The sequence below is a fragment of the Euleptes europaea genome, chromosome 20 (genome assembly GCF_029931775.1).
Source record: "Euleptes europaea isolate rEulEur1 chromosome 20, rEulEur1.hap1, whole genome shotgun sequence".
NCBI lineage: Eukaryota > Metazoa > Chordata > Lepidosauria > Squamata > Sphaerodactylidae > Euleptes > Euleptes europaea.
In genome coordinates this window covers 4999325-5021365 of record NC_079331.1, presented here as the reverse complement: position 1 = coordinate 5021365, position 22041 = coordinate 4999325, and the positions used below count along the sequence as shown (strand labels likewise).

At 52.6% G+C, this 22041-nt stretch overlaps 1 protein-coding gene across 1 annotated transcript; it reads left to right on the top strand.

Moving 5' to 3' along the window:
* The first annotated feature begins 529 nt into the window (after positions 1-529).
* UBE2Q2 (ubiquitin conjugating enzyme E2 Q2) lies at positions 530-21401 on the top strand. Its single transcript, XM_056866039.1, has 13 exons — positions 530-742; positions 7743-7847; positions 8139-8243; positions 8431-8487; positions 10175-10312; positions 12734-12818; positions 15784-15844; positions 16897-16987; positions 17199-17257; positions 18307-18355; positions 19197-19292; positions 20093-20168; positions 21197-21401. Exons 1-13 carry the CDS (start codon positions 530-532, stop codon positions 21226-21228), a joined length of 1167 nt encoding a protein of 388 aa, XP_056722017.1. The 3' UTR covers positions 21229-21401.
* The last annotated feature ends 640 nt before the right edge of the window (positions 21402-22041 follow it).

Here is a 22041-nt window from a genome sequence, read left to right as displayed (position 1 = left end):
TCCCTGCCCCGAACCCAAAAGTCCTAGTGGTGCCCTGGTCGGAAAAAGGTTGGGCACCCCTGCTTTGGAAGCGCCCCTGGTGTCGGGTTGAGCTTATCGGGGGTTTGGATGTGCTCTTTTGGAAAGGTCCCCCCCCCTTGTGTTTTTTTCCCCCCTTGGAGGTTTTTTTTTTGGGGGGGGGCGGCCCCCCAAGAGAGCGGGGCCCGGAGCCCCGAGGCGCGGCGTCCCCCGCGCGTAAAGGCGCGCCCGAGCCGGCGCGCCCCTTCCCTCGCCCCGGCCAGCCCGCCGGGCTTCCCCGCCGCCTCCTGGAAGCCCTGCCCGGTGGGGGTGGGTGGTGGGGGGCGGTCCCGGCCGCGCGCCCGGCCCGGGAGGGAGGGGCGGGGGCGCGGGGGGCGCGCGCAAGGGGGCGTCCCCCGGCGGCGCCTCCTCCTCCTCCTCCTCCCCGCGCCTCTCCGCCGGCGTCACGGGCGGCCGGGGCGAGGCTGCGCCGGCGCGGCAGAGGGGCCGGAGGGCCGGAGATGCTGGCGCGATGACCTCCTCCTCCTCCTCCTCCTCCTCCTCGCCGTGCTCGGGGCTGAAGGCCGAGCTGAAGCTGCTGGCGTCCATCTTCGGGCGCGAGCACGAGCGCTTCCGCGTCGTCTCGTGGCGCCCCGACGAGCTGCACTGCCACTTCCTCCCCCGCCGGACCCCCCCCCGCGCCCCCCCCGCGCCCCCCGCCCTCTCCATCCGCTGCAACATCACGGTGAGCCCCGGGGGGGGGGGCCTTCCCTGGCGTCCCCCCCTCCTCCTCCTCCTCCTCCTGTGCTTTGGGTGGTTGGGAGCGGGGATGGTGACCCCCGGGGTGGGTTTGGGGTGGCCGGCTTCTGGGTCAAGGGACGCTCTAGTGAGGTGGGGTCCCTTCCTGGGCGTCCCCCCCTCCTGTGCTTTGGAACATGGGGGTGGTTGGGAGGGGGGATGGTGACCCCCGGGGGTGGGTTTGGGGGAGGCAGACGTCTGGGTCAAGGGACACTCTGGTGGGATGGGGTCCCTTCCTGGGTGTCCCCCCCTCCTTTGCTTTGGGTGGTTGGAGTGGAGGGCGGCGACCCCCAGGGGTGGGTTTGGGGGGTCAGACCTCTGGGTCAAGGGACGCTCTGGGGGGGTTGGGTCCCTTCCTGGGGTCCCCCCTCCTGTGCTTTGGAGCGTGGGGGTGTGTTGGAAGGGAGGATAGTGACTCCCGGGGTGGGTTTGGGGTGGTACACCCGATGGGGTTATAGCCCTGGGTCGAGGGACACTCTAGTGGGATGGGGTCCCTTCCTGGGCGTCCCCCCCTCCTTTGCTTTGGAACATGGGGGTGATTGGGAGGGGGGATGGTGACCCCCGGGGGTGGGTTTGGGGGAGCGCACCTGATGGGGGTCTCGCCCTGGGTCAAGGGGCGCTCTGGTGGGGTGGGGTCCCTTCCTGGGTGTGTCCCCCTCCTGTGCTTTGGGTGGTTGGGAGGGGGGATGGTGACCCCCGGGGGTGGGTTTGGGGGGTCAGACCTCCGGGTCAAGGGATGCTTTGGGGGGTCCCTTCCTGGGGGTCCCCCCCTCCTGTGCTTTGGAGCGTGGGGGTGGTTGGAAGGGAGGATGGTGACCCCCAGGGGTGGGTTTGGGGTGGCAGACCTGGTGGGGGTTAGCCCAGGGTCAAGGGATGCTCGGCTAAGGTGGGGTCCCTTCCTTGGTGTCCCCCCCTCCTTTTCTATGGAATAAAGGGGTTGTTAGAATGGAGGGTGGTGGCCCCCGGGGTGGGTTTGGGGTTGCAGACTTGGTGGGGGTTAGCCCGGGGTCAGGGGACACTCAGGTGGGGTCCTTTCCTGGATGCCTCCCCTTCTTTGCTGTGGAGCAAGGGGGTCGTTGGAATGGAGGGCAACGACCCCCGGGGGTGGGTTCAGGGTTGCACACCCGGTGGGGGTTGGTATGTGTTCTTTCAGGGTCAAGGGACGGTGGGATGGGGTCCCTTCCTGGGTGCCCCCTCCTTTGCTGCAGCATAAGGGGGTTGCTAGAATGGAGGGTGGCGACCCCCAGGGATTGGTTTGGGGTTGCAGACCCAGCCGGGATTGGCTGGCGTCACCCTGGGGTCCAGGGACGTTCAGCAGGGGTGGAGTGGGGGATCCATTCGTAGGTGTTCCCCCTCTTCCACTACCCCAGAGTGAGAGGGGCTTCATATAGCGTGTGCAGGTGCTGGGGAGTGGTTACCCCCGGGGTCAGTTTGGAGTTGTAGAGCCAAGTGAGGGTTGGCTGGTGTAACCCCCGGGGTCACGGGGCGCTCAAGGAGGGTAGGACAGGGGTAGGGGGGCTCCATTCCTGGATGTCCTCTCTCCTTCTACTACGGAGTAAGGGTGCTTATTATAGTGGGGGTTAGTACTGGAAGTTGGCTACCCCGGGGGTAGCATTATGGCTGCTGACCCAATTAAGGAACAGTTGGGTTGAGGAAAGTGGTTGACCACCTCAGGGCAGGGAGGGCTTTGAGGGTCTTACTGGGGTCATGGGCGGGAGCTGAGGGTTAAGGGTGAAGATTGGGTCACCTGGTCAGATAAGGTGGCGCACCTGGACAGGTAAGAAGAACACCTGGGGGGAGTGAGCTTGGATTTGGGGAGATGTGGGTTGAGGTTGAAGGCTAGATGGCCATCTGTCAGCAATGCTGATTCTGTGACCTTAGGCCGTTCATGAGAGGGAGGGCATCTTGGCCATTTTCGGGGCATGGAGCAGGGGTCACTGGGGGTGTGGGGGGGGAGGTAGTTGTGAATTTCCTTCCTTGCGCAGGGGGTTGGACTAGATGACCCTGGTGATCCCTTCCAACTCTGATTCTTGTGGGAGAGCTGGATTCCGGTTGGGGGTGTCTGCCCCAGAGGTTTGGGGGCTGCCACTCCTGGGGTCAGGGTGAGAAAGGAGTCAGGAGTTGGCAAATGAGGACCGGTCGGCCAGAGAGGACCGCTTTGTGGTAGGATTCAGGTTGGGCGTGCTCACCTTGGGACCTTTGGGAGTGACAAGATGCATGCAGGTCACCCAGGTATTGGAGGCCCCTTGGGTGGAGATAGCATTGGGGTAGATCCTTTCTTTGGGGTTTGCTGTTTCCAGAAGAGGGCCTTGGTCACTGCGAGTTAGAGAGGGCTCGTCCGGAGGGAAGTGGGTTATCTTGCCACCGTAGTGTAGTGGTTAAGAGCGGTGGTTTGGAGCAGCGGTCTCTGATCTGGAGAACCGGGTTTGGTTCCCCGCTCCTCCACATGAGCGGCGGAGGCTAATCTGGTGAACTGGGCTTGTTTCCCCGCCCCTGCACACTAAGCCAGCTGGGTGGCTTTGGGCTAGTCACAGCTCTCTCAGCCCCACCTTCCTCACAGGGTGTCTGGTTGTGGGGAGGGGAAGGGAAGGGGATCGTAAGCCGGTTTGAGTCTCCCTTAAGTGGTAGAGAAAGTCGGCGTATAAAAACCAACTCTTCTTCTATTTGCGGTGTAGAAACAGGGAGAGGTAACTTGAGGGTTGTGATGGGCTGGGCCGTTGGTTGTTCTTGGTTGTGGGGTTTGCCTTCTCAGGGAGTACGCCGGCCAGCAGGGAAGGGAAGACCCAGAACGTCTTCTGTTTGGTGGGATCCCCGAATTCATTTGTTTGCAGACATAATTTGGACTTTCTTGTGTGTTGGGGTGTGTTTGTGTTTGCTGAAGCCCACCTTGAGAGAAGAATGACCCAAAGGGGTCGCCGGCACAGGAACCGCGGGCTGTAGGCTGTGATTTTTTTTTATGATGTTTTGTGTTTATCTTTAGGGTTTTTATTATGCTTCAATGTGTGCTGCTCTCGCGTCTTATTCCTCCTGGAAGTCTGTTTAATTTGATACTTTTGGGGTGTGCTTACTGTGTAAATTCTGCAACTTTGCAGCTTGGAAAGTGACCTGAAATTTTTCTTTTAACGGAGGCCCCCTTCGAAGGACATTTCCCTCTGACTCCTTCCTCCTTTCCGCTACGCAGTAACCGTACCAGCGCTCTTGAAAATTTGTCTACTGAGCTTTCGGAAGGGCATTTCCAAAGGAAATGTGTTTTTCCCCTTTTTTTTAATAACTTTATCTGCTTTTTTTTAATAACTTTATCTGCTTTTAGGCCCTGCTAAGGGTCACAGGCGCAACCGAAAGCCGCAAACCCTTTAAAAAAGAGGAGATCCCACAGCTCTTGCATGGGTGGTATTCTTCCCTCTTTCTCCCCCCCCCCATTGTGTCTTAAAGTTGGGGCGAGATGAAGCAAGGTGAACGCAGCGCCCTTTACCAGTTAGTTAGATGGGGTGTTAAGTAATTTGTTCCCACCCACAAAAAGGAAGGAACGTTTTCCACTGGGGCAGGAGTTAAGAAGAAGAAGAGTTGGTTTTTATATGCTGACTTTCTCTACCACTTAAGGCAGAATCAAACTGGCTTCCAGTCACCTTCCTTTCTCCACAACAGACACCTGTGAGGTAGGTGGGGCTGAGAGAGTGTGACTAGCCCAAGGTCACCCAGCTGGCTTTGTGCGTAGGAGTGGGGAAGCAAACCCAGTTCACCAGATTAGCCTCCGCCGCTCACGTGGAGGAGTGGGGGATCAAACCTGATTCTCCAGATCAGAGTCCACCGCTCCAAACCACCACTCTTAACCACTACACCACGCTGTCCCCCTGCTTTGCTGAGGAAATGCCAGATCTGAGAATTGACTGTTGAGTTGGGGACTCTGTAGCATCTGGGGACTCTAGGCTCTTCATGGAGAGGCACTTAACTTATTTGACATCCTCTGGTCTTAAACTCCCCTTAAAATGAGGTTAGCTGATCTCAAAACTGAGCCATAAGGAGGCTTGGAAAACGTCTTGTTCTTGCCCTCTTTAGAGTGCAGGATTCTGGCATGGTGGGGAATTGTGGTTAGTTAATGCATCACTTGTGTTTAAAAGTAATAGTATGTTTGGGGAGAAGATGTGGGTTACGCACGCTTGACAAAAACAGCCCCCTTGCTGTCTGGGGCAGCTTTTGTTCCTATATAGAAGGTCAGGGAAGGGTGTTTTTTCCCCCCATAAAATTTTATTGTTTTCACAATTTTTTACTGTTGGGTACTTTTCAACAACACATTCATTTCATAGATAATACAAAAGAAAAATTTAACAGTGTCGTCGAAAAGCATTTTCATCTAATAATAAAAAGATATTCAAATAAAAGACTTCCCCCCTCATCTTCCTCCATCTTACTATAAGTGGTTAAGAGCGGTGGATTGGAGCGGTGGCGTCTGATCTGGGGAACTGGGTTTGATTCCCCCACTCCTCCACGTGAGCTGCGGATGCTAATCTGGTGATCTAGATTTGTTCCCCCGCTCCTACACACGAAGCCAGCTGGGTGACCTTGGGCTAGTCACAGCTCTCTCAGCTCCGCCTACCTCACAGGGTGTCCGTTGTGGGGAGGGGAAGGGAAGGTGATTGTAAGCCGGTTTGATTCTTCCTTAAGTGGTAGAGAAAGTCGGCATATAAAAACCGACTCTTCTTCTTTTCCTTGGCGGTCTCCCATCCAAGCACCGGGCCTGCTTAGCTTCTGAGCTCCGAGGCGATCGGCATGGCCTTAGGGCTGGCTACTGTCCCTTTTAATGCAGTCGGATGTTGACTTTTAGCTCTGGGTAGCTAAAGAGGAGGCCTGTCGAACGCGCACATACTCGTACCCCACTTCCACATGCCGTGCCGTCGAGGCGTACAAGGTTCTTACGAAATCCCTGGTGGCAAAGAATGGGTTTAATCCAGCCCCGTTTGGGGGCTTCCTAGAGGCCCCCGGTTGGCCACGGTGTGAACAGACTGCTGGACTTGATGGGCCTCGGTCTGATCCAGCAGGGCTTTTCTTATGTTCTTATGATGTAATCTGCTTTGGGCCCCCGTTGGGGAGAAAAGCTGGGGATGCCGGGGATCGACCTTCTGCATGCCGAGCAGATGCTCTTCCGCTTCGCCACAGCCCCTCCCCGCTTACGACACTGAGGAGCGGAGCGGCAGCCGCACCTAACCACAGCATTGCCTTGCCCGATGACGAAGATACTCTCTTGGGGTTTTTGAGACGGGAAGTTTTGAAGCCTCTCCGGCCTCTCCTCCCTGACCCTATCTATCGATCGATCGATCGATCGATAGATAGATAGATAGATAGATAGATAGATAGATAATTTTCTGGCCCTAATGCCAATGAAACTGCCCTTGCAGTCACGCACCGAGTCAGGCATCTGTTCCGTTGGGGGAAACGCCGGCTATCTCTGACGGCGTCGGCGCACACTGCTTGCGCCGCCGGAGGTTCCCGCGCTGTTCCCAGCAAACTGCAACCCGTCGCCCTTGCCGGCTCGAGGGGGGGATTGTCCGTCCCCGCGACACAGAACTGCATTTGTGCTTATGCAATAAACAGATGACAGGCTGCATGCTTTAAAACAACCGTGCCGGCTCGCCAGAGCCCGTTCAGATCATTTTATGCCGCGGGGCATGATTCGGAGGCGCTGGGTTTTTGCGCATGTCGATACGGGGTTATTCGGGGCCGCGGCGGTGGGCTGACACCGATTGACCCTGCGCCACCGTTGGCGCGTGGTGAATAAAGGAAGCGCTCGAGGCCGTCCCTAGGGCTTCTCGAGAAGGTTGTCGAGCTCGCAAAGAGAAGTTGACGGTCGTGTAATGATCTCGCAGATGTTTACTGCTCTAATCTCCTTACCGCCGCGTCCCAAAACCTAGGTATTGGCCTTCTAATAAGGGGCGGCGGGGAAGGAGAGAGAAGATATTTTTATCTGCGTTGCCTCTGTGGGCTGGGGATTCCCAGGGCCGTGGTGCGCTCAGATTATCTCCCCGGTCTGAGACTCCTGCCTGTCTTAATCGTTGTTCAGCGGAGACGGTCAGGAATTAAACGCAGGGGAACCTCTCTTCGAGGAGGGAGTCGGCAGCATCTGTGCGTGTTGGTGCAAATCACCTTCTGAACTGCGCCGTGGGAGTTTGCATGGATATTTATGTTTCATTGAAGCCCCCCCCCAAAAACCCACAAGCCCTGTGCATGGAAAACCAGCTGGTGGGGAGGAGGGCTTTGTCCTAGCCTGATCTGCTAGCTTTCTGTGTGAAGGGAGCCCTTTATTTTAACGGCGAGCGTGCCGACGTCTGCTGCTTCCATCTGCTGATCTGCTGCTTCCATCTGCTGATACTTGGCAGGCGTTGGCTGGAAGGCTGTTTTCACGCCCGTGGTAGAGAAAAGAGCAACCTCCGCCAGGGAAGCCGGAGGTGCCGGATTGCGTTCGTTCATCGTCTTCTTTCCAGCATAGCGGGAAAAATGTGTCGAGGGTGAATTCCTGGTTAAAAGTAAAAACACCGAGGGGGGACAGAAGCTTTGTCTTCGTGCAAAGGAAACTATGCTCCTTGTAGCGTTTCCTACAAATTCCTGAGCCAAGAAATGTATTTTGCTGGGTAACATTATCTGCAATGGAAAATGGTGTTTGTGGGGATACGTGCGGACGGCCGCTACTCAAGAAGCAATTCAGGGTCAGGAAGCAATTTCCCTCCAGGCCAGGTTGGCCAGATATCCTGGAGGGTTTTTTTCCTGCCCTCTTTTGAGTGTGGAGTAGGGGTCACTGGGGGCGTAGGGAGGAGGTAGTTGTGAATTTCCTGCATTGTGCAGGGGGTTGGACTAGATGACCCTGGTGTTCCCTTCCAGCTCTACGATTCGAGTGCCATTCTTGAAATTTGCAGTCACGCTTCAATCACATTTCCCCCCCTGCTTTTTTAAAACAGGAGTCGTATCCCTCGTCCTCGCCAATATGGTTTGTGGAATCAGATGACCCGAACTTGACGTCCGTGTTGGAGCGCTTAGAGGATATTAAGAAAAGCAAGACTCTGGTAAGAGATCCGTTGGCTTTGCCTTCCTCTTCGTTCTCCGGCCCCTCGAAATTTTCCCATTGTTTTATTCTTCCGATCATTTTTCAAGCACCGCTCTTTAGGGTCCCAGCCACAGGGTTTAAGGCCACTGTTTCCTTTCCGCCTTTTCCTCTGTGTCCCTTGATATTTTGTATTTAACTTTATTTATTCACTTCATTTGTACCCTGTCTTCCTCCCCGGTGGGGACGTTTCTCCTCCTTAAAAAGCAGCCCCGTGTGCGGACCCCTAACCCCTTTTAATCTTGTTTTGCAGCTTCTCCAGCAGCTGAAGCGATTGATATGCGACCTCTGCAGGCTCTACAATCTTCCCCAGCATCCTGACGTCGAAATGCTAGACCAGCCGCTGCCGGCGGGCCAGGTAAGCTCCCGGCCCCAAAATTATCTGGCTGTCCTCGGCCAGGGCCTTCTCGGCTCTGGCCCCAGCCTGGCGGAACAGGTTTTTCCTGATCCCCTGCGCGCCTCTTGTCCAGTAGCCGGACTCCTGTCTTTACTGGAAGCGAGAGAAAAGGCCTATCTAACAAGCCACTTGTTTGGTGGTTTTCCAGAACGGCACGACTGAAGAGGTCACGTCGGAGGAAGAGGAGGAGGAAGATATGGGTGAAGTATGTGTGTGGCGAGACAGCACCAGGAGGAGGGGTCGGGTCGGGGTTTTGTGGGTTGGGTTGCTGTCGTCGGGGCTTCGGACTCACCGAAACCTGTTTCAGGAAAAGAGATGGGATGTGCCAGGTGTGGGAACCTCCAGCAAAGTGGAGTTGGTTTCTCTCTCCCCCACCCCCCAAACCAGGGTTCTAAAACACGGGTTAATCCTGGTTGACCATCCCTGGGAAAGAAAGAAACCCTAGTTTTGATAACGCTTCTGCATTTGGGCACTGGAGACGGGAGATCATTTGCAGCTAATGCAAACCTTGTTTGTTGTTGGAGTCATGGGGAGAGGCCGTGGCTCAGTGGTAAAGCCTCTGCTTGGCATGCAGAAAGTCCCGGGTTCAATCCCCGGCATCTCCAGTTGAAGGGACCAGGCAAGTAGGTGATGTGAATGACCCCTGCCTGAGACCCTGGAGAGCTGCTGCCGGTCTGAGTAGACAATAGTGACTTTGATGGACCAAGGGGGGTCTGATTCCATATAAGGCAGCTTCGTGTGTTCGTGTGTCTCGTGGTTTCCCCCCTTTATGCCATAATTGAGGACTTTCGGATTTAGAAAGTCTTCAGTCTAACAAACTTCCCAAATCTACCACCTCTGAAACTCTCCTCTCCAAGTTCCCCACCACCGCCTTCAGAGGGCGGCAGCTAGAAACAGGGCATTTTCTATGGTGGCACCTTGCCTCTGGGGCGCCCTTCACCCTTGAGGCTCATCTGGCACCCCCTTCGCTTTCTTTTAGGCGCCAGGCCAAGACCTTTCTTTGAACCGAGACTGTTAACTAGGGGTTTAATCTTCCCAGCTTTTTAAACAGCCAGCTTGCGGTCTGAGATCTCGTTTATGGATCGCTCCATGCTGTTTATACCCCTGGGCTTGTTTTAATGACTTGCTGTCTTTATACTGAGAACTCACAATTAAGATAGTAAGCTGCTTCGAGCATGATTCTTATGAGGCAGACGTAGGAAATGTCTGGCATAAATAAGCCTGGCTCATAACTTGGAAAGAAGGCGGCTTAGGGGAGACATGATAGAGGTCTATAAAATTATGAATGGTTTGGAGAGAGTGGACAGGGAGAAGCTTTTCTCCCTCTCCCGTAATGATAGAACGTGGGGTCATCTGCTGAAGCTGGAGGGTGACAGATTCAAAACAGATAAAAGGAAGCATTTTTTTTCACACAACGCATAGTTAAATGATGGAACTCCCTGCCCCAGGAAGTGGTGACGGCTGCCAACTTGGAAGGCTTGAAGAGGGGAGTGGACATGTTCATGGAGGAGAGGGCTATCCATGGCTACTAGTCAAAATGGCTACTAGTCATGATGCATAACTATTCTTTCCAGGATCAGAGGAGCATGCCTATTATATTGGAAGACAGGCCTGTGGAAGACAGGTGGGAGAGTGCTGCTACAGTCGTCTTGTTTGGGGGCTTCCTAGAGGCACCTGGTTGTCCACTATGTGAACAGACTGCTGGACTTGATGGGCCTGGGTCTGATCCAGCAGGGCTTTTCTTGTGTTCTTATGTATTAAATCGTGCGAGCAAATCAGAATCGGTCCAACTTCTGGAGCACGAGAGAGCGTGTGTCCCCCGTACAACTTTTGCCTGCGGCTGTCCTGGGCACTGTTCTTGACCTTAAGCCAAGCGTCGCTTTGCCTCCTAGGACATCGACCTGGATCATTACGATATGAAGGAAGAGGAGCCCGTGGACGGGAAGAAGTCGGAGGACGACGGCATCGAGAAAGAAAACCTGGCCATCCTGGAAAAAATCCGGAAGAATCAAAGGCAAGACCACCTAAACGTAAGTGGGTCTTAGGCGAGAAAATATACCTCTGTACAAGGCTCTGCATTTTGCTTTGGGTCGCGTCACCATGAAACTAGTTTTGCTTGTGGCTGGATGAAAAGGGGGCTGGAGAGCAAATGAATAAAACCTAGCTGATGTTTTTCTGTGTTTTAAGGTTTGTGAATTAGGCCAGGAAGCCCCGCACAGAAAGGGACGTGTCCTAAGCCTTGGCTGGGATTTTTGTTTTGGTATTGGCTTTCTGCCGAAACCCCCTTGTGATTTCCCTAACACAGTATGATTTTTTATTATTATCATTATTATCATCATCATCATTATTATTATTATAGCTGTAATGATACAATATAAGCCAGTATCTACATCCCAAAACATAATGTCCATGTACCGCCACCTAATATCAGATGACTGAAACAGTTATATCAATGCCAGGTTTCCCCCCCCTTTCCATTAATCAAGGAATGTTTGCCGGCTTTCTAAATGTATCTTCCATCTGTTAAGTCTTCCGGTTCCGCTTCATTTTGCTATCTGCCAGGCCTTATTCATTTGTCCTTCAGTACACCTGAAGTGTCCGTTTACAAGAATGAATTGTAGGTCTGTTGAGGGTTAATATTTTTCATCTCGACGACACGAGGCCGGTGCGGGTCTCAGAAGTCGAGCGGTTCGGACGAACCCTGAGCGAGCTGGATTAATCGGGCTCTAAATGTTCTGCGAGTATCTGCAGGTGCCTTTTTGCTAGGAGCGCATTTTGCAGCGTTTGCATGTGGATCGCAATGTATCTGTGGGGTTGCGTTCGCTGTTCTTTGGTGCCATCATCTTCCGCGTGTGCAGAGGGAGCTGCTGACGTAAAGGGGCCTTGGGGATGGAGTCGTATTTGTGTGCCCAGATGTGCATTTCTCACAGTATTGTAGCAAATATTTTGCACACCTTCTGAAGTGGAAACGGCTGCGCAAGAGGTGGGGAGGCACTCCGTGTGTTCTCAGACTCATGCTCCGATCACGCGTGGAGCTCCTTTGGGGGGAAAGGCATGGGGGGGGGAAGGGCTGAAGCCCCCTCCTCTCCCCCGGCAGTGCTCCTGAGGCACATGGAGTGATGGAGCATTTTGGAAGGCGAGCTCTCCGATCATGCGTGTGGTTCAAGTCAGATCAGGGGACCCCCATACCAGCTCGCGTCACACATATTGTGTAGTTTGGCCCTAAGATTCTCAAGATCTTCACAGAGTTGTCTTTCTCCCCGGTGCCCATCTCTGCTGTCATGGGTGGAGAAGGTTAGATGTCTTATTGGGTGGGGAGGTGGTGGAGTTTATGGGTCAGTACAAAAAGAGAGGTATGGCAGCTGGGAACCTGAAGTTGGGGGACGGGGGGGAAGGTGCCACTGGATTAAACAAAAGGGGAGGCAACTGATGAGTTGCATGTGGGAATTCTGTTGAAGGACAAAGCATGTATTGCGTTTAGATAATTGTGATTCCTTTGCTCCATCTCCAACCAAAAGGGAGACTGCAGCCAAGAAATCAGAAGGACATTGAGACTGGGAAGGGCAGCCATGAAAGAGCTAGAAATGATTCTTAAGTGTAAGGATGTGTCACTGGTCACCAAGATCAGGTTAATTCATGCCATCGTATTTCCTATTACTATGTATGGCTGTGAAAGCTGGACAATGAAGAAAACTGATAGGAAGAAAGATTCCTTTGAAATGTGGTGCTGGAGGAGAGTGTTACGGATACCCTGGACCGCCCAAAAAAAAACAAATCAGTGGGTTTTAGATCAAATCAAGCCCGAACTGACCCTAGAAGCTAAAATAACTAAACTGAGGCTGTTGTACTTTGGACATATTTTGAGAAGACGAGTCACTGGAAAAGACAGTCATGCTAGGAAAAGTTGAAGGCAGCAGGAAAAGAGGAAGACCCAACAAGAGATGGATTGACTCTATAAAGGAAGCCACGGCCCTCAGTTTGCAAGATCTGAGCAAGGCTGTCAAAGATAGGACACTTTGGAGAACGTTGATTCATAGGGTCGCCATGAATCGGAAACGACTTGACGGCACTTAACACACACACAGTTGTGATACCTGTTGCCCCAATTGTAATCTTACCAAACTTCTCGTTCATTGTCTAATTAGGGTCCCTGTCTTAATGTGTTTAATGTTTTAATTGACTGTGCCACTCAGAGGAAATGGGGCAGAATACCTAAACCCGCTGCCGAGAAGAAGGGAAGATTTTTAAGCCATGAAAGCAAATGCTTTGCAATCGAAAGAACTGTCAAATCACCAGGAAATACGGTTGTGCCTCTTTGTTAGAGGTTTAGATTCTGGTACCCTTTTCGCAACGCCAGTTACTGCTAGCGATCACTTCTTTACGGCTTCCGGAGACTTTTGTTTTCTTCGGTATTTATGGGAAATTGAGCTTCTCCCTCTGTTGCTTTCCAGGGTGCAGTCTCCGGGTCGGTGCAGGCGTCGGATCGGCTTATGAAAGAACTCCGGGACATTTATAGGTCGCAGAGCTACAAGACAGGTGTGCTGGTCTGAATGTTAGAGAGATGGAGCAGAAGCCGTATCGTATTCTTTTGTGTGCATGTCCCTAGGATATCCTCTTGTGTGGTCAAGGGAAATCTCATATGTGTTGTTGGTTGTCTGGTTCCCGCGCTGTGGAAATGAGTGATTTCTTCTGGGATGCGGAATTTAAAAGCCATACGTGCTTTTTTTAAAAAAAATTATTAATAAAAATGGGCAGTCAACAGTAAATAAACTAGAAACAAATAAACTAGAAACAAATAAACTAGAAACAAATACCGTATATACCCGTGTATAAGCCGACCCGCGTATAAGCCGAGGTGCCTAATTTCTCCCCAAAAATGGGGAAAAATTAGGCACCCGCGTATAAGCCGAGGGTCGGCTTATAACTCCTCCCCCCCCCCGCAGGTTTACCTGACCGGCTCCTGGCGGCGAAAAGCGGCACGGGCCCGGGGGGGTGGCTTTCCTGCAGCCGCTGGAGGCTGCCCCCAGGCCGCTCCGGGCGGCGGAAAACGGCACGGGCCCGGCAGCCTCCCAGGCAGGCCCCGCTGGCCGCTCCCAAACCGCTCCCAGGCGAGCGGGGCGGCGGCGGCGGGGGGGGGGGTGGCGGCGGCGAGGCCTGCCTGCTCCCAGGCCGCTCCTAGGCAAGTGGGGCGGCGGGGGCGGCGGCGAGGCCTGCCTGCTCCCAGGCAGGCCCCGCTGGCCGCTCCCAGGCCGCTCCTAGGCGAGCGGGGCGGCGGGGGCGGCGGCGAGGCCTGCCTGCTCCCAGGCAGGCCCCGCTGGCCGCTCCCAGGCCGCTCCTAGGCGAGTGGGGCGGTGGGGGCAGCGGGGGCGGCGGCGAGGCCTGCCTGCTCCCAGGCAGGCCCCGCTGGCCGCTCCCAGGCCGCTCCTAGGCGAGCGGGGTGGCGGGGGCGGCGGCGAGGCCTGCCTGCTCCCAGGCAGGCCCCGCTGGCCGCTCCCAGGCCGCTCCTAGGCGAGTGGGGCGGTGGGGGCAGCGGGGGCGGCGGCGAGGCCTGCCTGCTCCCAGGCAGGCCCCGCTGGCCGCTCCCAGGCCGCTCCTAGGCGAGCGGGGTGGCGGGGGCGGCGGCGAGGCCTGCCTGCTCCCAGGCAGGCCCCGCTGGCCGCTCCCAGGCCGCTCCTAGGCGAGCGGGGCGGCGGCGGGGGGGGTGGGCGGGGGCGGCGGCGAGGCCTGCCTGGGAGCAGGCAGGCCCCGCTGGCCGCTCCCAGGCGAACGGGCCGGTGCCGGGAAGGCGAGCGGGCCGGCAGCGAAGGATGGCTGCAGTGGTATGTTTCCCTCTTCCCTCCTCCCTCCTCCCCCCTACCCTATCCTACCCTACCGTATTGACCCGCGTATAAGCCGAGTTGGCTTTTTTCAGCCCTTTTTTTGGGCTGAAAAACTCGGCTTATACGCGAGTATATACGGTAGTCACGTAATCACATAAAGTCACGTGAAATACTTTCCAACCCTGCACCCTCCTTGCTTAACCGAAATTATATCTTATTATAAAATGGACATTTCCATTCTTTGAATGATCCTTGTCCATAACAAGTCAACACTATTAACATCGATATTTTCGTGGAGTAAGCGGTTAGCTTCACTGAAATATAAACCTCTTTAATTTTTGACAACCAGCCATGTATCTTAGGGGCCGTTTTCTGGTTTCCCTGCCTAGCGAAGACCATTCTAGCTGCAGTTAACATATTTTTTTTTCAAAATCCCAAACCAATTTTTTTTATGTTGGAAATGTCTCCTCCTTACCAACGTGTCGCAGCCGAAATATCAAGCTTCTGGATATGGCTATAAGGCAAATGGCGTATTTTCGATTTTTGCCATTCCATCCGCCCATAAAATAAATCCCTGGCTGAACCTGGTCGGATACTCAACCATCCATTCAGGGCTGCAGGGAGGGAGGATCCCCAGTCTCTCTCCGCCCGTTGTTAATGTCTGCAAATGGTGCTGCACAAAATTCTGACCTCGGTAACCCAAATTCTGTTGCCCTAGCCTCTGGGAGGAAAATCCTCGTGTGCCTGTTCAGTTCCACAGTTGTTTGCTTGCTGAGCAGATAGCTCAGGCTCGTACGCCGCTTTCTGCAGCCTGGAGCAACCCTTGTTTATCAGTGGTAGCCATGTGTCTTTTTCGTAGGCAGCTCTTACGTGGCGGAGTGGTTAAGAGCAGTGGTTTGGAACGGTGGACTCTAATGTGGAGAACCGGGTTCGATTCCCCGCTCCTCCACATGAGCGGCGGAGGCTAATCTGGTGAACTGGGCTGGTTTTTCCACTCCTCCACACGAAGCCTGCTGCGTGACCTTGGGCTAGTCACAGCTCTCTCAGCCTCACCTACCTCACAGGGTGTCTGTTGTGGGAAGGGGAAGGCAAGGTGAAGGTAAGCTGGTTTGAGTCTCCCTTAAGTGGTAGAGAAAGTCAGCATATAAAAACCAACTCTTCTTCTTCTTCTACCATTACCCAAAGACATGTGCATGAGGGACATTATTACAGAACCCTAAGCGCTATTCCCCACTGATTTATTGTTCCACGTGCCTATATACCTATTCAAGAGCTGGAGAGGCAGTGTGGTGTAGTGGTTAAGAGCAGTGGGGAGGGGAAGGGAAGGTTTGATTCTTAAGCCGGTTTGATTCTTCCTTAAGTGGTAAAGTCAGCAGCAGGAAGAATTAGTAGATAAGCAGCGCTCTTGTACTAATTTCTTGTGTTCCATCCTCCTTACACAGAGCTCTCCCTGCCTCTCCAGGGCCCCAGCGGGTTCTCACTAAGTTGTACGAGTCCACCTTGGCCATTTCCAGAATGGCACATGCGCATGAGCATTCAATGGCGGAGAGCCCCATCCCTTTAGCAAACGGCATATTCCACAAAAGCGTGTCGCTTCCCCGAGCCGGTGCTGGAGCGAAGCCTTTCTAGCGAACCGTCGAACAAAGTTGACTTCCTGACCCGTGCTCCTCTTGTTTCCGCAGGGATTTATTCAGTGGAGCTTGTAAACGACAGCCTGTATGAATGGCATGTAAAACTTCTAAAGTAAGTTTCCCACCCCAGAAACGCAGTCCTAAATCTGTGGCTTTAGCTATTGATGTGGAAAGGTAGGGCTGTTTGTATGTATCTCATAGAATCCTAGAGTTGGAAGGGACCACCAGGGTCATCTAGTCCAACCCCCTGCACAATGCAGGAAATTCCAAAGTACCTACCCCACACACCTTCAGTGACCCCCTACTCCATGCCCAGAATATGGCCAAGAGGCCCTCCCTCTAATCTGCTTAAGGTCATAGAATCAGTATTGCTGACAGATGGCCATCTAGCCTCTTCTTAAAAACCTCCAGGGAAGGAGAACTCACCACTTCCCGAGGAAGCCCGTTCCACTGAGGAACCGCTCTGTTAAAAAATTCTTCCTACTGTCTAGACGGAAACTCTTTTGATTTAATTTCAACCTGTTGGTTCTGGTCCGACCTTCTGGGGCAACAGAAAACAACTCGGCACCCTCCTCAATGTGGCAGCCCTTCAAGTACTTGACAATGGTTATCATATCCCCTCTCAGTCTTCTCCTCTGCAGGCTAAACATACCCAGCTCCTTCAACCTTTCCTCATAGGACTTGGTCTCCAGACGCCTCGCCATCTTTGTTGCCCTCCTCTGGACACATACCAGCTTGTTTGCATCCTTCTTAAATTGCGGTGCCCAAAACTGAACACAGTACTCTAGGTGAGGTCTAACCAGAGCAGAGTGAAGCGATACCATCACTTCGCGTGATCTGTCTATTTACTCTGTAGTTGGCCTTTCTCGCCACGTCTCGGGGCAGATTTCAAAACGTAGAAACAATGCTGGATAATAAACAATGCAGTAAACTCAGTATATGGTACAGCACAAACAGTGCAAAGTTAAATACTATATTTTCAGCCCTGGAGAATGAAGGAAAGCATTTAGTCACATCCCCGCAGTTTGGAAGCGATACCAAAGAAAAATAACTCGACAAGGGTCAATATGGTATCGCCCACATAGTTGGAAGTAGTGGCGGCCTCTGGGAACAATCTGTCTGGCTGACTCCGCGCTCTTCTCTTTCCTTTGTCCCGATTGCTAGGGTTGATCCCGACAGCCCGTTACATAGTGATCTCCAAGTCTTAAAAGAAAAAGAAGGCATAGAATATATTTTACTCAACTTCTCTTTTAAGGTAAGGATGGAACGGGTCAACCGGCTAGTGGGAAATCTTCCGGCAGAACTGGCCGAGCTGATCCGAAGCAGGGTCTTGTCCAGTTTCACATGGGAAGTTGGTCCAAAGATTAATTTGGGGGAAAGGTCTGTGGGATCCTATGTCTGGAATGAACATCCGAAAGAATGAGTGCACCAAGTTCCTTAATCTTGGACCTGCTTCTTGTTTTTAGGATAACTTTCCCTTCGACCCTCCATTTGTAAGAGTGGTTTCACCGGTGCTCACTGGCGGGTAAGTTTATCAATTTTATTGAATTTTTACCCCACTCTCTTCTTGACCGAGGCCGGGCTCAGATCCCAGCTCCCCCTCTCAAAGAAAATCAGTGGTTCCCCCCGCCAAAGAAAACCAGAGACGGAGGTTCTTCAGGGATTGCAATCCTACTGAGAAATGAGGTTTTAGCAAATAGATTCCATGGTCCTCTTCTACTCCGTAGTAAACTTTGTGAAGATCCACCAGGATAAAAAGGGCCCTCCGTTCCCTGTGCGAGGAGAGAAGCCCGTTTTGAAGTGTTCTAAGCACGGGATTATTTTTTTGTTCCAATTCTGTGAAAATATTTGACAATGGTTGTTTAGGTGACAAGCAAACGCTTGGGCGAAGGATAATTCTCCCCCTGTGCCCTCTTGCCCAAACTTCAGGATCAGTTACGTGAGATCTGCCCAGAGGACAAAGATGCTGTGCTCAGTTGCTCACAATATTGAAGCTTTTTAAAAAACCACGTTGGAAACTGGACTTTGTCTTTTTTTAAAATCCAAAGCTGTCGCCTTTCTGAGTAAAGGAGACGTGAGTTTGAACCCCTAGTCAGCTGTGAAGCTCACTGGGTGATCTTGAGCCAGCCATGTTCAAGAGGGGCCGTGGCTCAGTGGTAGAGCCTCTGCTTGGCATGCAGAAGGTCCCAGGTTCAATCCCCGGCATCTCCAGTTAAAGGGACCCAGGCAAGTAGGTGGTGTGAAAGACTTCTGCCTCAGACCCTGGAGAGGAGCTGCCAGCCTGAGTAGACAGTATTGGCTTCGATGGACCAAGGAGTCTGATTCAGTAGAAGCGTCACGTGTGCCCGCCTCACAGGGTTGTTGTAAGGAGGAGAAGGGAAAGTCGCAAAGACCTCAGTGTGGGGAAAGCAGGGGATTAAAATGTGGTATTTATTGTTTCAATTTATCATTTCAATTTAATACCCCGCTCTCCTCGGCCGAGACCGGGCTCATATCCCTGGTGGATAAGTTGCATTCTGTATGGCAAGTGGAAATTTCTCGCCACGTTCTCAGCACGCTTTTTCTGTCTTGCAGGTACGTTCTCGGCGGAGGTGCCCTGTGCATGGAGCTTCTTACTAAACAGGTGAAACGCGGGGACGGAATCTCGCCCCAAAGCCATTCACTCCCTTGGGTCAGACCCGGGGCTCCCAGATTCTCACGCGTCCAACAGACTCAGAGTGGCCAATAATTTGGGTGCTGCCAGTTCAAACGGGGCTTCCAACCTTCTGGAAAGGGATTTCCAGGGGTGGGGGGGGCTCCCAACATCAGCCCCGGCTGGGGGTTAGGGGGGGTGTCGGGGAGCGAGCAAGCGCCTCCTCTGCCGAGAGAGAGAGCCAAATCTGTTCCGCAAGGCTGGAAGGAAGGGAGGACGTTCGTCCCAAAGGAGGAGGTTGAGGGGGGGACATGATTACCCTCTTTAAGTATTTGAAGGGCTGTCACTGAGAGGAGAGCAGGGAGCTGCTCCTGTTGGCAGCAGAGGACGGTACTCGCAATAATGGGTTTAAATTGCGGGCGGAAAGGTGCCGACTGGATATTAGGAAAACAATTTTTACAGGATATTCCAAGGGGGGCCCCAGGCGAAAATTGCTGTGTGCATTTTGTGTGGCTGTTTATGCTTCTTTGTTCCTTGTCTATTTGCAAACAAAACATTTAAATAGCTACCGTTCTACCGGTAAAACAGGGGGGCCACGGGAAGGAAACAAGGTCGGAAGGGGGCCACGGTCGGAAGAAAGTTGAGAAGCACTGCTCTAGGCTGATCCTGCTTTGAGCAGGGAGTTGGACTAGATGGCCTGTGTGACCCCTTCCAACTCTATGTGATTGGGCCAAGAGGACCTGCATTTTGGAGGGGGCGCTGTGGGTCCTGCCTGTTGACGAGGGCTGCCCCATGCCGGAGCATAGCTTCTCTTCTCCGTTTCCCTTCCTAGGGCTGGAGCAGTGCCTACTCGACGGAATCGGTCATCATGCAGATCAACGCTACGTTGGTCAAAGGCAAGGCCAGAGTTCAGTTCGGAGCAAATAAGGTAGTTCTGGGGCACGGTGGTCTTGACTGCACTGTTCTCCGCGTGTGCTCCACATTGGGCTGCCCTTGAAGACTGTCCGGAAGCGACAGCTGGTCCGGGACGCTGAAGCCCGGATGTTGACAGGAGTAGGCCATGGGGACCACTCCACTCCCGTCTTGGCCCATCTACACGGGCTCCCAGTTTTGTGTCTGGGCCCAATTTAAGATGCGGGTGTTAACTTTTAAAGTCCTATGTGGGCTTGGACCAGCGTACCTGAAGGAACACCTACTCCTGTATAAACCTACCCCCCGCTTAGTCGTTTTCTGCTTCAGGCGCTCCTGCCTTCGGAAATAAGGCTCGAACCCAGTTCTCCAGATTAGAGTCCGCTGCCCTTTTAATTACTGCGTGGAAGGTTTTGGGTCAGGCCCAGTTCGGTCCCAGGATACTGCAAAGCTTTTAGACCTCTCAAGTTACAACGAATGCAGCATCCCCAGACAGGTTGGAAAGGCAGGGTGGCCAAGGCATAGTTTAAATAAATCTCCATTCCAGGGTAAAAGCCGTTGGGTTCAAAGTGCAGGCCATTGGTAAGGCAGACTTAGTGAACACGGCCTGGGATTCTCTAGTGTGTAGTCAAATGGGCCCACTCGCCTGTAGTTTTAGGCTAGGGTTGTATGTACCCACTGAACGGGCAACGGCTGTGACTCAGCCGCTTGCCCTGCGTCAGGGACCCGATAAGTACTGATTTCTCACTGCCTCTTCCTGTGTCGTTTGTTGGGACAATCCCTAAAGCCAGTGGCTTCTTTTCTTTCTCTCTCTTCCAGAACCAATATAACCTAGCAAGAGCACAGCAGTCCTATAAATCTCTAGTACAGTTACATGAGAAAAATGGTATGTATGGTATGTATGTATGGTGTGGTAAAACCCATAGTTTTGTAAGTATAAACGTCAGAAGGAGAGAGAGAGAGACTCCTCCGGGGGGGGGGGGGAAAGTTCTCATAAAGCCACTCCGTTCTCCGTGGCTCAGTCCAGAGGCCACGCAAAACCTCTGTTGTTAACCACGGCTAGCTTGTGAGAAACCTGGACTCGGTTTGGCAGGTGATCATTCAAAACCCGGTTTGCCTTGCATGCCAAGCAGATGCTCTACCATTGAGCCATAGCCCCTCCCATTCGTGATCATAAGAGCTCCTTATTCTTCCAATACAAGCATATACTGACCTCCTGTCAAATCTTAATCCATAGATTAATCAGCTGGCACCATGACTAATGAGCAGGCCAGAAGACAAGGGTGTGTCTTTTTTTGAGTGGGGGGTGGAATTTTGCTCCTGGTATGCTAGATAATTTTTTTGGGGGGGCGGGGATAGAATAAAAATAACCCTTTCCCCAACAATGGATATCTATATTGTGTAGATTATTTTACCCTCAAGGATCTCAAAAAACCTGTTTTAGAAGTTTCGGTAATACGAAGATGTAAACTTTGATTTAAATAAAGTCAAAACAATTACACTATGTAATTGTCTGGCTTTGTATGGAATTTGTATGGAAGCCTGCTAGAAATGGCGTAACCCTTTCCGTTGTGAAACTGGGTTTTTAAACCTGAGACTCTACGTCTCCGCGGCATGACGCGACAGTACAAATAAACCGTCATTGGTCAAAACAGCGTTTATTGTCCAGATGATCCAGCTGTTGTTTGAGGGCTGGCAGCAAACTCGGGCATGGATATGATCGGTGTGGTTGCTTGGTCCCACTCTAGACACACGAACAGTCACATGCTTGAAATCCCCTTTCTTTGCGGTAATGTCCGTAGATGCTCAAAGTGTTGGTCCTGTGCCAAGTTGTGTGGCACAGCCATCTGTCAAGAAAAGAACGGGCCTCGGTCGTTGCTGCCGAACTCTCCCAGATAAGCTAATGGTTTGTATTTCCCACAGGCTGGTTCACACCTCCGAAAGAAGACGGTTAATTTTTCCGACTTGCCTACCCTCGGACCAATGTCGACGAAAAAAGATTTCCCTTCCAACACAGATTCAAGCTATGAATGCCCTTGTTAACAGCCATACTGAAGATTCTAGCTAATAGATAAATAGTTGGGTAATCTGTTGACTGATGCACGCAGTATAAGTTACAGCCGTACAATTCTGCTCCTGCTGCCGAGTGTCTTGGACTGAACAGTTTGCCATATCGCCCCTGCGGATTACGCCTACCGAGGGCCGATCTTCCCTCCTTTTTTAAAAGCGTCGCATTCTTCGAGCCGGGCTGTTGGCTTTACTAAAATGTCAATCAGTAGGAGGCTTCCCACCCCGTACTTTTTCGTACGCACTTATTTCTTTTTCCCAGACAGCTGAGAAACGCCATATATTTTATTTACAGCCGACCGATTTTAACATTAGTTTAGTGATACGTTACAAAGCTTTTTTTTCCAGGTCTCATTAAAAATTTGTCTATTTTTCCCCCTCCCTCTGGCCTAAAATTGAAAGCGTTTGTAGTATTGCCAAATTCACTGATATATAGGAAAAACTGTATGTTAAATCATTAAACTTTTCTTTTTCCCGTGGCTGTGTCGAGGATATGAACTGTTTCTGGGAAGAGCTGCCCGTCAGACGTCTTACTGCTTAAGCAAAGCCAGGCTGTGCCGATAGAACTTTGCAACTAGTCGATTCCACTGGGGGCATCAATTTTTCGCTGGGCCGCTCTGCTTTTTGGCTCCCGTTAACTCCTTCGTGGGAAGGAGGCCGTAGGTATAAAGCTTGAAGTTATTTAAGAGTTCTAGGACACC